This window comes from Dermacentor albipictus, chromosome 4 (genome assembly GCF_038994185.2).
Source record: "Dermacentor albipictus isolate Rhodes 1998 colony chromosome 4, USDA_Dalb.pri_finalv2, whole genome shotgun sequence".
Classification (NCBI taxonomy): Eukaryota; Metazoa; Arthropoda; class Arachnida; order Ixodida; family Ixodidae; genus Dermacentor; species Dermacentor albipictus.
The window spans coordinates 112618904-112631817 of NC_091824.1; the positions used below are offsets into that span (position 1 = coordinate 112618904).

The 12914-nt window shown below is 46.5% G+C and overlaps 1 protein-coding gene and 1 long non-coding RNA gene across 2 annotated transcripts in view; one reads left to right on the forward strand and one right to left on the reverse strand.

The window, feature by feature from the left end:
* LOC139059268 (uncharacterized) overlaps positions 1–12914 on the reverse strand; it is a 380230-nt gene that overhangs the window by 52627 nt on the left and 314689 nt on the right. The window lies entirely within an intron of this gene.
* LOC139059455 (uncharacterized) overlaps positions 1–12914 on the forward strand; it is a 32963-nt gene that overhangs the window by 11174 nt on the left and 8875 nt on the right. Inside the window, exons 4-5 of the mRNA XM_070537884.1 lie at positions 623–844; positions 12054–12330. Coding sequence (XP_070393985.1) covers positions 623–844; positions 12054–12330 — 499 coding nt within the window. The remainder of the gene's footprint in view (positions 1–622; positions 845–12053; positions 12331–12914) is intronic.

The window sequence follows — 12914 nt, forward strand, 5'->3', positions numbered from 1 at the left end:
TGCGTCTTATTTTCAATCAACATATTTATTACCAATATATTTATCAGCATATATACAGTTCCGCTAGTCATCCACTTTTACAGAGTGGAATGGCTCTGAAGCTTTTCTTCAACTGCGAGGCTTCCTTCCTGAAAAACCCGTAAGGTATTCCTTTGTAGCTTCATGCTGCAAATTCAGTGGATGTCGATTTTACATCGAAGCTGTCTATGGCAAGGATCTGGCGAATCACGTACGCGTGTAGACCAACAATCTTCATACGTGGGCACATCCCGAAGATATAGACTTGCGGTACCGTGCCGACCCACGGCGTAGGTGAAGCAGGCGTTAAGCACTCACCAAACGTGGGCACATCCCGAAGACAAATGTGCGATACCGTGCCAACCCGCGATGGAGGTGAAGCCAGCTTTAAGCACTCCCCATAATTGGGCCAATCCTGAAGATTGTGCATTACCGGGCTGACCCACGGCGCAGATGCAATTTGCCATTAGGGGGCCCACATACGCAGCTTCGCCGGTCATCCTTCTTCAGAGAGTGGAAGGACACTGAGTTTTTTTTCCCTTTAACCACACGTGACAATCACGTTACTTTCACGCTTCCACTGACACTCACGGCAACTTCGCAGACTTCATCAGACGCTGCTGTGGCTCGTGCAACTCAGGAGTCGTTTCCGGAGCAATCCAACCACAGCGTCTGCTACACAGCGGCGTGTGTGAGGACGGCCAAGGAGCTGCTCGACTCCATCAACCCCGTGGTGCCGCCCTGCGACAACTTCCAAGAGTACGTGTGCGGACGCCGCCAGCTCACCGACAATGTGCTCAATCTAATACGCAGCAGTGCGCTCAAGGTTGGTAGCTGACTACAGTTTTTCACAAACCGGTCCCCTGCACGACGGACATTTAGAGCGAACAGCTTGAGGTCACCCTGCACTATTTGTCTCCCTTTGTCCTTTGCTTTTCCCCCTTTGCTTTTCAATTCGTGGCCTAGCCGTGTTTATAAAGGCAGGCTCGTCAAGGAAAGTCGACTGAAAAGCACAACCATCAATCAGAGAGTACAGCTGTCGGGAAACTGCGGAAGCTATTGCCTGATGCGCACTATTTCCTCTCGAAGATGGGCCTTTTTGTCGACATTTACAGCCAGTGATTACGTTGAGCACGCATTGTAAATCGTTCATGATGAGCATGTTCGACTCTGCAGTTATTAATGAAGTTACTATTATTAAGCCTAAAGGTAAACAACTCGTAAACTGTGGTGATGCTCCAGGCACCACTATAGAGAGTGTACCAGCAAACTTTAGGCAGAGTTTAAAAATATGCCGATGCACTATAAGACGATCGACGCGACCAAGTGCATGTTGCTGATTATTGTATAGAGTAGGTCACACTATTAACATTGTATTCTTTCTATTTGCGTAATTAGCCAAGATTAATTAACCAACTTCTGAAGCCATTAAGTTACGTGTGCATTTACGTGTGCCCTAATAGCCATGTCACAGGGGCACCCGTAAACTCTGTTTAACTACTTGGTGTTTATCATAAGCAAAATGCCCTAGGTGTCACCCGGTCTCCTTTCGGTTGTGGGAGTTTATTGGAGCTTTTGGTGAAAGGAGTTCGGCGATCCCCCTTGGTGTCTGAAAGGGGGTACGCTAGTTCCCGTAGTGCTTGATATAGAACCGAAATGATCATTTTCGTTTGTCATCAATTTACCATTGCTTGCAAGTGTAATCCTCTTGAATGCATTACAGGGGAGTTAAAGCAATGCTTGGTCACATTTATGCTTGCTGCTCGACTATGCTCTCGACTAAGAGTGCCCCCCGGTTGTACCCGCAGACGCCCCACATTCTCCTGCGTGCTGCGAGGCTTATACTACATTGCGTGTCTCGTAATGGTTGTGCCCCAGCGTGCTTCCTAATTGCGCTTCAAGCGGGTTGGGAAAAATTGTGGTGGTCAGGGCACGATTACCCAGGAATAACAGCGAAATATCAGTAGCCGTGGCCCGCGGCACACAGAAACACAGGTGTGAATATTGTTACCAGCATTTCTCCAGGCGACGCTGTGTTTATTGAGTGCATTTTATTATTTTCAGAAGCAGTCACGTTTTCGAATAACACGTTTATGATAACTTTCAATAGAAACAAATTTAGGTACAGCAGATTTATGAGCATTTAGAGCTGGCGTTTTAGTGCACATGGAGAAAGCCAACAGCGCCTGACATCCCCTGGCGGCTTGTATGAAAAACTAGCTGATGATCGTCTGACACGACCGCAGCTCCCTTGACGTCGAACTACTCTAGCAAGCCTTCCGCTTCTTTAGTGGAAGGGAGCTCACGAGTGCTTATGTGACGGAGGCATCAAGCTAGTAGTTAAAAAAAATTATCATATTTGGCTTAATGGTGTAAAGAACGGCGGGTTGCACAACAAGACTGCCACCTTGCCACCTGATTACGACAAGGGGTGCAAGACGCGCACCTCCACCTCTCCGTGCTGCAGCTGCGAGGCGTTCAAAGAAGCGACCTTTGCGCTGGAACTCGCCGCCTTCCTCCAGCCCCTTCGACATGGTGACGGGACGAATTCGGTGTGTGGACAATGATTCCAGAGTTCCTCAACGCGGGGCTGATTTGACACGCCTGGAGAAGCTACCGCGGGAAGACTTATTTTTGTGCTTCTCAAGGTTTGGAGTGGCTCGGAACAATGAGCGACGCGCGATCGACAACGTCGATTTTCCGGAACGGCACCACCTTCAACACCGTCGCTTGGGCTTCGGAATGTGTGTGCCTTTGTGTCTGTAAACTGGTCTTCAGAGCAGCTGCGAGTTGGTGATGTGTAAACGAACAGCCGCCGCGTCGTGGACGGGCGGATCGAGTGTATAAAAACTGTGGTTGTGCGATTGTTGGACGCACTTCTCTTGAGCAGTCATGTTAGACTGGTTCACTTCTCTCATGCAGTCCTGTTGGACTAATACTATTTTTCTCAAACAGTCATGTTAGACTGAGTTAATTTTCTGTAAATAAACCCCTTTTTTCCTCGTTCTCGATGAGAAGCAGTTCTTCACTTCATCAACGATCTCAGCGTAAATAAGTTGGACGACGGCATGGGCCAGCTACCTTCGAATTCATGCCGTACTCCAATCTTGGCAAAGGACCACGGACGAAGGGATTGAGCCCCCAATCCTGACAACTGGTGGCAGCGGTGGGATGGACTTTGCGACATGGTGCTGTATCTGCGGTGAGTGCTTGGTTTTTGCTTTGACTCTCTAGGCTTCATTTTGTGGTTGTTCTGTTTAGAACAGTAGGGAAGCTAGATTGTTGTGTGTTATCTAGGTTGTGTTTTCCTAGCTAGATTTAGAGAGCAGAATCAAGGCAGTAAAGCAGCAGTCATGGAGTTAAGGACATTGCTGAGAGACGAGTTGTTGATTGTTGGTGAGGAACTGGGCCTAAATGTACGCAAGGAAATGCTCAAATCGGAATTATTGGAGCTAATTTCCAATCAGGCCAGTGAGCAAGATATTGAAATGGGATTGGAACTTCTCAAAAAGAGAGAGAAACGGGAAAAAGAAAGAGAAGAACGGGACAGAGAAAAACGAGAGAGAGAGGAACGGGATAGAGAGAGAGAGGAACGCGATAAAGATCGCGAGATAACAAAAATGCAACTTGAACTTGAAAACAGACGTTTGGAGTTGTCTCAAGGAAGTGAAGGAGCTCTGGGTCGATCAAGTGAGGCAGAATCGTACCGCATGGACAGGCTATTAAAGCCATATGAGGTCGGGACCGACATAGGCTTGTTCCTAAGCAATTTTGAAAGGACTTGCGAAAAGATGAACTTCGGTCCGAGTACATGGCCACAGCGGTTGCTGTCTATGTTGCCGTGTGAGGCGGCGGAAGTAATCGCCAGATTGAGTGTGCAGGATGCATATGATTATGCAAAAGTTAAGGCTAGTCTCCTGAAGAAATACCGCCTTTCAGCCGAAGCTTTTCGGCAAAGGTTTAGGAGCACAGGCAAGAAAGATAGCGAGGGCTATCCGGAGTTTGCGTATAGCTTAAAGGCCAACCTAGTCGAGTGGCTTAAAAGCGCGGAAGCATACGACAGCAGAGACATGATCATTGAATGCATGTGTCTAGAGCAGTTTTACAAAACCATCCCCCAAGCTGTGAAACTGTGGGTGCAAGACAGAGGTAATGTAAACACTGTGGAAAGGGCGGCTGAATTAGCCGAAGAGTACGCAACCCGTAGAAAGTTGAACGCCGAGGAGGGAAACTGGGACGGTCGAAATGGACCGCGGAAACCATTTCCGTTCAAAAAGGGTGCGCAAACTAGACGATCGAAGCCTGTAGACATGGCGGAAAAGCCCGCAGAAAAGAGCGAGGAGAAAGTTAACGGAGAAACCGCACAAAAAGAACAGAAAAGAAAATTCGAATCTGTCAGACCAATTCGCTGTTACAAATGCCACAAACTGGGACATATAGCTGTAAACTGCGAGAAGCCTAGCGTAGTTTTTTCCTACGTGGAGGAAAAGGATGAGAATATGGAACTTTTAAGTCCATATCTCCACAACCTGCAAGTTAATGGAAAACCATGCCGAGTGCTAAGAGACAGTGCCGCCACGCTGGACATTGTCCATCCGTCTTACGCGATGGTAGAGGACTTCACCGGAGAAGTAGCATGGATAAAACAGGTTGTAGAAGAACACAGCGTGTGTCTGCCCATGGCCAAAGTCAAAATCAGTGGACCATTCGGGGAGCTAGAGACTGAGGCTGCAGTTTCCAAATTTTTGTCACTGCAGTATCCCTACATCTTTTCGAATCGTTCGAATCAGTTACTGCGTGACAGAGGGCTCAAACTGGGAGAGGGCATAGTACAGGCATTGACCCGAGGCCAAGCTCGTAAGATCGCGGCGCTTTCGGCTGAAAATGCTCAAGCTCCTCCAGCTGAAGCAGAAAAGGGGATAGCTTCAATACCCGAATCCGAGCTAGGCCCGAGGGACAAAAGAACAGTTGAGGAGAGCCTGCCAGTCGACCAGCTCAATGAGAGCGTAGCACTAGAGTGTCAGAGTTCTAGCCTGCAGGAAGAGCATGCAGACGCGCTCCCAAGCGAGACAGGGTCGTTGTTATCACCGGCCTCAAAGAACTTTGATCAACTCTTACGCGTGGATAGAGAGTCACTGGCAGCTGAGCAAAAGAATGATGAGAGCTTAGCTAAATTACGTGACACAGCTAAAGAAGGCATTGCTAGGCGCAACGTAACGATACATGAGAGAGGAGGATTGTTGTATCGGCATTACAGAGATCGAAAGGGTAAGATTTTAGATCAGTTAGTCATACCTACTAAGTATAGGGAGGACCTTTTGAGTCTTTGTCATGGAAATGGGTGGTCCGGCCACCTAGGCATAAACAAATCAAAGGAAAGATTGCTTATGGAATACTACTGGCCTGGCTGTTTCAAAGATGTAGAAAACTTTGTAAGATCATGCGACGCCTGCCAGCGTTCTGGTAAACCAGGAGAGACTTGGAAAGCTCCACTGAAGGTAGTGCCCTTAATAACAGAGCCTTTCAGACGACTTGTAATAGACACGGTAGGGCCTCTTCCAAAAACAAAATCAGGCTACAGGTACTTGTTTACCATGCTGTGTCCGGCCACCAAGTTTCCAGAAGCAATCCCTTTGAAAGAGCTCAGCTCCACTGAAGTAGTAGACGCGCTTTTGACAGTGTTTGCACGAGTTGGGTTTCCAGCCGAAATTCAGGCAGATCAAGGGTCAGTATTCACGAGCGCACTGACTTCCACATTCTTGCAAAAGTGCGGGGTAAAGTTAATACACAGTTCTGTCTATCACCCTCAGTCGAACAGTGTAGAGAGGTGGCATTCGGTGCTTAAGCGAGTTTTGCGTGCGCTCTGTTACGAGCACAAGGAGGACTGGGAGAACTGTCTGCCGGCAACTTTGTTTGCTTTGCGAACGGTTCCACATGAAGCGACAGGGTTCTCACCAGCAGAACTAGTGTATGGGAGGACACTCCGGTCTCCACTGAGAATGTTAAGAGAGATGTGGGAGGAAAGAGGGGAGAGTCCAACCGTGGTTGAATACGTGCTGAATTTATTGGAACGGCTAAGCGCAACCCGAGAACTAGTCGGAAAGAACATGGAAATAGCTCAAAGGAACGCCAAATTCTATTACGACAAGAATGCGAGGCTTCGTACGTTTAAAGTTGACTTAACGATGAAAGCGGAAAAGTGTAGGTTTGGATGTTCGCAGGTTACTTATCTGGGCCATGTTGTTGGTCAGGACATGAGACGGCCGGCTGAGCTGAAAATAGCTACGATTAGAGATTTTTCTCAGCCGCGCACGAAAACGGACGTTCGTTCATTTTTGGGACTTGTGGGGTACTATCAACGGTACATTCCGAATTACTCGCAATTGGCAAGTCCATTAACAGACGCCCTCCGAAAGGGAGCACCGAGTACCGTACTCTGGGATAAGGACAAAGAGAACGCTTTCCAAAGTTTGAAAACGCTATTGGTTTCTCGCCCTGTGCTTCGCGCGCCAGACTACACTAAGGAATTCATAGTTCAATGCGACGCAAGCGACAGAGGTATGGGCGTGGTACTTAGTCAAGTCGGCGACGATAACGAGGAGCATCCTATCCTCTACGCCAGCCGTAAACTAAATGTAAGAGAGGAAGCCTACAGCGCTTCAGAGAAGGAATGCGCTTGTTTGGTTTGGGCCGCCCAGAAGTTGTCGTGTTATTTGTACGGAGCGAAGTTCATCTTCGAGACCGACCACTGTCCTCTGACGTGGCTCAATCAAATGTCACACAAAAACGGCCGCTTGCTCCGATGGAGCCTCACTCTCCAAGAGTACAACTTCTCCATTAGATATAAGAAGGGAAAGTTGCATAGCAATGCGGATGGTTTGAGCAGGCTAATTTGAATTCTGCGTTTGGGGGTCCCGCCTAAATTTTAGGGTTACTAGTGTTAATTTTATTAAGCGAAGAAGATCCCCTCTCATTTAGCAGGATTCCCTCCATGATTGCTGAATTTGTCAGCAGGAATTTGCTTCAGAAATTGGCATAGTGAAATGCAGCATTTTTTTTTGTTTCTGCACTTATGTTGTTGTTGTTTTTTTTTGAAGCCTAGCGAGTCTAAAGTGAGAGCCAATGCACGTCATCTCGGCGCAGAGCCGTGTTGTGGGGTTCATTTTGCAGTTGCCTGTCCTTGTTGGATGTTTTGGGGCGGTGACATCAATGCACAAGTGGTCGCTGCGAGCCAAGACATCAATCCCCCCCTGACCAGCAGCCGTTCTCTTCCTGCCTAGCGGTGGTCAGCGCTAGACAGTCGAGACTTTTGGGGCCATGGAGGCGCTGTAAAGAACGGCGGGTTGCACAACAAGACTGCCACCTTGCCACCTGATTACGACAAGGGGTGCAAGACGCGCACCTCCACCTCTCCGTGCTGCAGCTGCGAGGCGTTCAAAGAAGCGACCTTTGCGCTGGAACTCGCCGCCTTCCTCCAGCCCCTTCGACATGGTGACGGGACGAATTCGGTGTGTGGACAATGATTCCAGAGTTCCTCAACGCGGGGCTGATTTGACACGCCTGGAGAAGCTACCGCGGGAAGACTTATTTTTGTGCTTCTCAAGGTTTGGAGTGGCTCGGAACAATGAGCGACGCGCGATCGACAACGTCGATTTTCCGGAACGGCACCACCTTCAACACCGTCGCTTGGGCTTCGGAATGTGTGTGCCTTTGTGTCTGTAAACTGGTCTTCAGAGCAGCTGCGAGTTGGTGATGTGTAAACGAACAGCCGCCGCGTCGTGGACGGGCGGATCGAGTGTATAAAAACTGTGGTTGTGCGATTGTTGGACGCACTTCTCTTGAGCAGTCATGTTAGACTGGTTCACTTCTCTCATGCAGTCCTGTTGGACTAATACTATTTTTCTCAAACAGTCATGTTAGACTGAGTTAATTTTCTGTAAATAAACCCCTTTTTTCCTCGTTCTCGATGAGAAGCAGTTCTTCACTTCATCAACGATCTCAGCGTAAATAAGTTGGACGACGGCATGGGCCAGCTACCTTCGAATTCATGCCGTACTCCAATCTTGGCAAAGGACCACGGACGAAGGGATTGAGCCCCCAATCCTGACAATGGCGAAACTATCCTTCAAATTTTTGATGCTTCCAGATGTCCGCCAAGCAACGCAGCCTACCTGCTAAAATATCAGGCCTCAGATATCAGAGTCCCTTTAAGGCCATCTCGTACAAAAAGAAACATATGGAATATTTAGCATGACTAAACGAAAGTCAGAAAACCCTGCTTGCCATTGACACCACGGCTCAAAAAAGCTTCAGCAAGAATTGTAATCAACAAGCCCGGATTGTCGTCCGGTTATAAAAGTTACATTGAACAGTGGCGTGTGAAAAGCAAACGTAAGGTGTCTCGCGATATCGAGATGGTGAATTTTTCAAGGGATTGCGAATGATGTAAAAGTGACAATAAAACAGCCGAGAGTGTATGCACACGTTCATAAACTGCGTGAGACGTAGTGATAGCAAGAGTCATGAAAGTTTCAGGATCATGTATTACGACCGTAATTGACGTATTCAACGAAAGCTCTTCTCGTCAACCACTCTACCACCATTTGTCAACTATATGATTTGCCCATACGCTGGGCATTCAAAGAAGTATCAATCTTGCTATATGTCTAGCAAAAATGCACACTGCTCTCTTTTTATATTTGCTTCGAACAATGGTAATCTTCGCAAACGCGCAAAAAGCCCAGCGATGCGTTATCCTCCCGAGCAAACTCTAATAATGAATCGACTGCTATTATTGTTAAAAACTTACGGTTTCCTCCCATCTCAGCTCACGCAAGAACTGCCACCATTAATATTTCTGGCGTGAAACTGACAATAAAAACCGAAGGCCTCACAGCTGGAGCAAAGGCGGGAGTATATGTGATAGCTGTCTGTTATGTGAACAAAAACACCACGCTGTGGTCTACGAGACCAAATGGTCTCGATCTGGTGTTCATCCGCATGATGCTATTCTCACTCAACCACATAGGCGTATCTACCGGGAGGAGGGGAGGGCACAAGGGAGGGGGGAGGACACTTGCCCCACTGCCAAAAGAGTGGGGGCAAAGTATGTTATTTGCCCCCCCCCCCCCAAACACTATTGAAAGTGGCCACTTTCCGTTACGGTAACAAAGGTACAGCTGATGTTAAATTTTTTTTTTAGAATGACCACGAAAGTAAAGCTTTTCTTTACTAAGCATCCCCTACTTGAATGGCGAGGAGTGTTTTTTGTGGTTTGCTGGGACGCCCTGTAGCGGAAGACGCGCGGGATTCGCCATACACGCCTGGTGCTGGGCAGTTCCACACCGTAACAAATGTCAGCTTGTGCAAATTTCAATGCCCAGTTTTTTGGCACCGCTATATCCGCATTCGAGTCAGCTTGCAACGTTTAACCTGCGGGTGAGGTGGAAGTCCGGATAAAGTATTATAATCAGCCGCGCCCAACGACTGGTGTGCCTTACGGCATGAAATAGTTGTATTATCAAATGCTGCAACTATTTATCTCTGTTCCGAGATAGTCTATATGGCGTTGCGGTCTCACTATATTATCACCATCACAAATCTAATCAAACCTCTTACAGGTCGAAATGTCGAGTTTCACGGTGTAATCACTACTTAACGTATATATCCTCATGAAAATGACCTTGGTCTACCGTACAGAGCCATTTGAATACCAATAGAGCACTGACTTTAACATTTTTTATAGGCATGTGTCACTTTTGAATATGACGATTTTTTTTCTGGCTGTTTCTAAATAAGAACAACATGATTACTTGTTTCATAACAGGAGAAAAAACAGCATATACTCGTATGTTGAAGAAAAGAGGCCCCTCTTTGGTGGCGTGTACTGAAAACTTGCACTGTGTAGGTTGCCTATGTGCTCTGAAAACAGCTACTGAATAGTCACTTTCTCCCCATATTTATGCGTTATACACGGCGTTTAGTTATTTTCCCCCGGTATTCTTGGTAAACTATGCGGAGCACAGTGTTTATATTTATTCGAAGTACGAAGCAATATACTGAGTAACGAGCGATATATATGTTTATTCTGTGTAGGTTCATTGCAGCCTTTGTAGAAGTTCACTCATTGAATCGTTCCAGAGTGTGATACTGCCACTAATCAAGATGTTTGCCAGACTTCTAAAACAACAGCACGAGCAATGGTTGAAATCCCGTGAAAACAGAGCGAAATTTAAATGCAAGTCGTTGCGAAACTTTCACTTTGCTGCTTTAAATGCAAGTGTTGCAAATAATTATGAAACCCCCGTTTTTCCATGTGTTTTCGATCATCATGTGAGATTCGTAATTTGTTTCTCCAGTTTCCTCGCTAAACAAGGCATCTTGTTTACATCTAGGGAAAATTAGGGGCATGGTATGGCTAATTCGTAGGCAATGTTTCAAATGGATGGGCTAAATGCGCATTTTCCAGTAAAATAGGTACGCAGGTAGTCCATATCGCAACGATAAAGTACTATTGGTCCGTATTAAGAGCGGTGTAAAACTTAGCTGCGCTGGCGTAAAGCAACTACAACCGAGGTCACATTTGCGAACATAAGGGGAACAGGATGCCAAGTTTATGTGCAATGGTAAATGCATGTTAATCAAATACATCGTTAAAAAAATCGTGAGCAAAAGTTCGAAAGTATCACGCTGCATGCTGCTATTAGCAAGGCTTCCCAATGTCCCAAAAGAACTCTGCGTTGCAGATATATTTTATTTTCAAGGAATAGCTAGCATTCTAAGTGCAATGTGCCGCTTAGTTTTAACATTGCTGGCTCATTTTGAAGCGTTACGAATAGCCCTTGCTAAACCCTCATCTTCTTTCTTCTTTATACTCTTTTCATGCGTTATATTAGTTTCACCAGGTGTCCTCACTTAACTACGCGAGGCAGCTTCGTCATTTTTGGTTACTGTAAGGACGAAGTAATGGATCATGTATAGGTGAAGTGCGAAACAAATGGGTAATTGGGCCTTTCGCAGTAAATTACGCTTGCAAGCACTCTAGAGTGTTATGAGCGGGAAGAGTGTTATGAGCGGCCAGCGGGAAGAATTGAGTGCGCTACCCAGGCAGAACTATAGAAGCCACCAAGACTAAATTTAGCGAAAATTAGTCGTACGCTATGGAAACTATATGTGTGAAGTTAAATGGGGTGGGATCAAACAGCCTTTGTAAAGAAACTTCTTGTGCACGCGTTAGAGCACGTGTTATGGCCGCTATCGGCTATGCTTCCCAGTGTCCCGACATAGCTGTAGGTTATAATAGGTTTATATATTGTAGAAAGGGAAGGGGGACATGACAACTGCAAAGTGCAAATTTTTACAATCCTGGTCCAGTTAGTCTGCTTTTCTTTCCCTATTTTCAGACGTCATAACACGTTCCGAATCAGTTTAAGCGATGCAGAACTAAACAAGGCACTTTTTTTATGTTCAGCGAAAATAAAGGGTGCGTTATGTACAATCTACAGGTAAACTTCAAAAACATGGGACTAATTATGATGTTTTTAGTAAATTACGCATGCAAGCAATCCAGAACTTTATTAATGTTTTTTGCGAACAAAGAAGTTATTCCGTTGCACTGGGAGAAGTCAGAACTCAACCGATATCAAATCTAGCGGGAATTGAGGAAGGCAGGACACCATGGTAAATCATCAAATAGCCCATCTAAGTCTCTTAACCATGGTAAATGTTATGGAAAGGTAACAGGTGACGATAGTGAAGATGGTGATGAATTACTCCAAAGCATTACATGCGGGCGAATTCACAAACGGGCCAGTCAAACACACACACACACTGACGCACGCACACACACACACACACACACATTCGGGAAGGCCTCGTTATGTAATGAACTAGAAGGAAGGGTCCCGACCAGTGAAAGGACGGATATCAAACGTGCAACGAAAAGTGAAAGAAACTGTAAAATTTAGAGCCAAATATAAAGGAACGACCCTGACCTCTTCAATTCTTTGTTCCTATCTGGCGCATGGCGAGTGAAGGAGCTGATGGACAAGTTCAAGAAATTCTTGGAAGAGGACACCCCACAGAAGATGGACGCTCGCCACAGGGCCGCTTACTTGTTCGCCTCCTGCCTCTCGCGCTCTTCAAGCACAGCGGTGTCGGCTGTCGAAACACTTAAAGAGTTCGCAAAAAAAGAGGGGCTCCACTTGACTGGTCCTCCCGCCGACGTGCCCACGGGACCCACTGACGTGCTGTCCTTACATGTGCATCTGTCCTTCACTTACATGCTGGGGGGACTCCTACGCATCATTCCTAGTAAGTACACGCGAGCCACGTGGCAGAGTGATCTGATGTGCCAGGAGACAAAGCATCGTAAAGGAGCTTACTTAAACAACTCCTGAAGTGGCAGCCCTAACAGCTTTCTTGAAGATCTTGGGTACAGTGCGAGTTTGGTATGGCTTTTTGCGATCGATGAGGCTATGCGTGATACGATCAGAAAGAACGAGGCTTCGGCTTACAATATGGTTCAAGTCTACTGTAAGCATATAATGTGTAATCAAGCGAATGGCGCATATATTTATTGACTGAATACGTTAATCGGCAAAGTGTAAGAGCAGGTTTGCGGAATAATATGCATAAGACTGAGGCAAAGTTCGATATCGTGCAGAGGGAACCAGACTTGATTGTTAGTCGCTGGAAGGTATACAAGCTAGTCATGACGAGGAAGTTTCCAGAATAGTACAAATAGGTAGGAAAGCATACTGCAAGCCTTTACAAGTCGTTACCGGCACCTCACGCTTTTCTTTCAATAGGAAAGTATGCAATCTTTGCGCTCTAGCCGCATTACTCGAAGGGTAGCTTGAACCAGGTTGCCCTAGGAAGCCAGTCCTGGTTTCTGT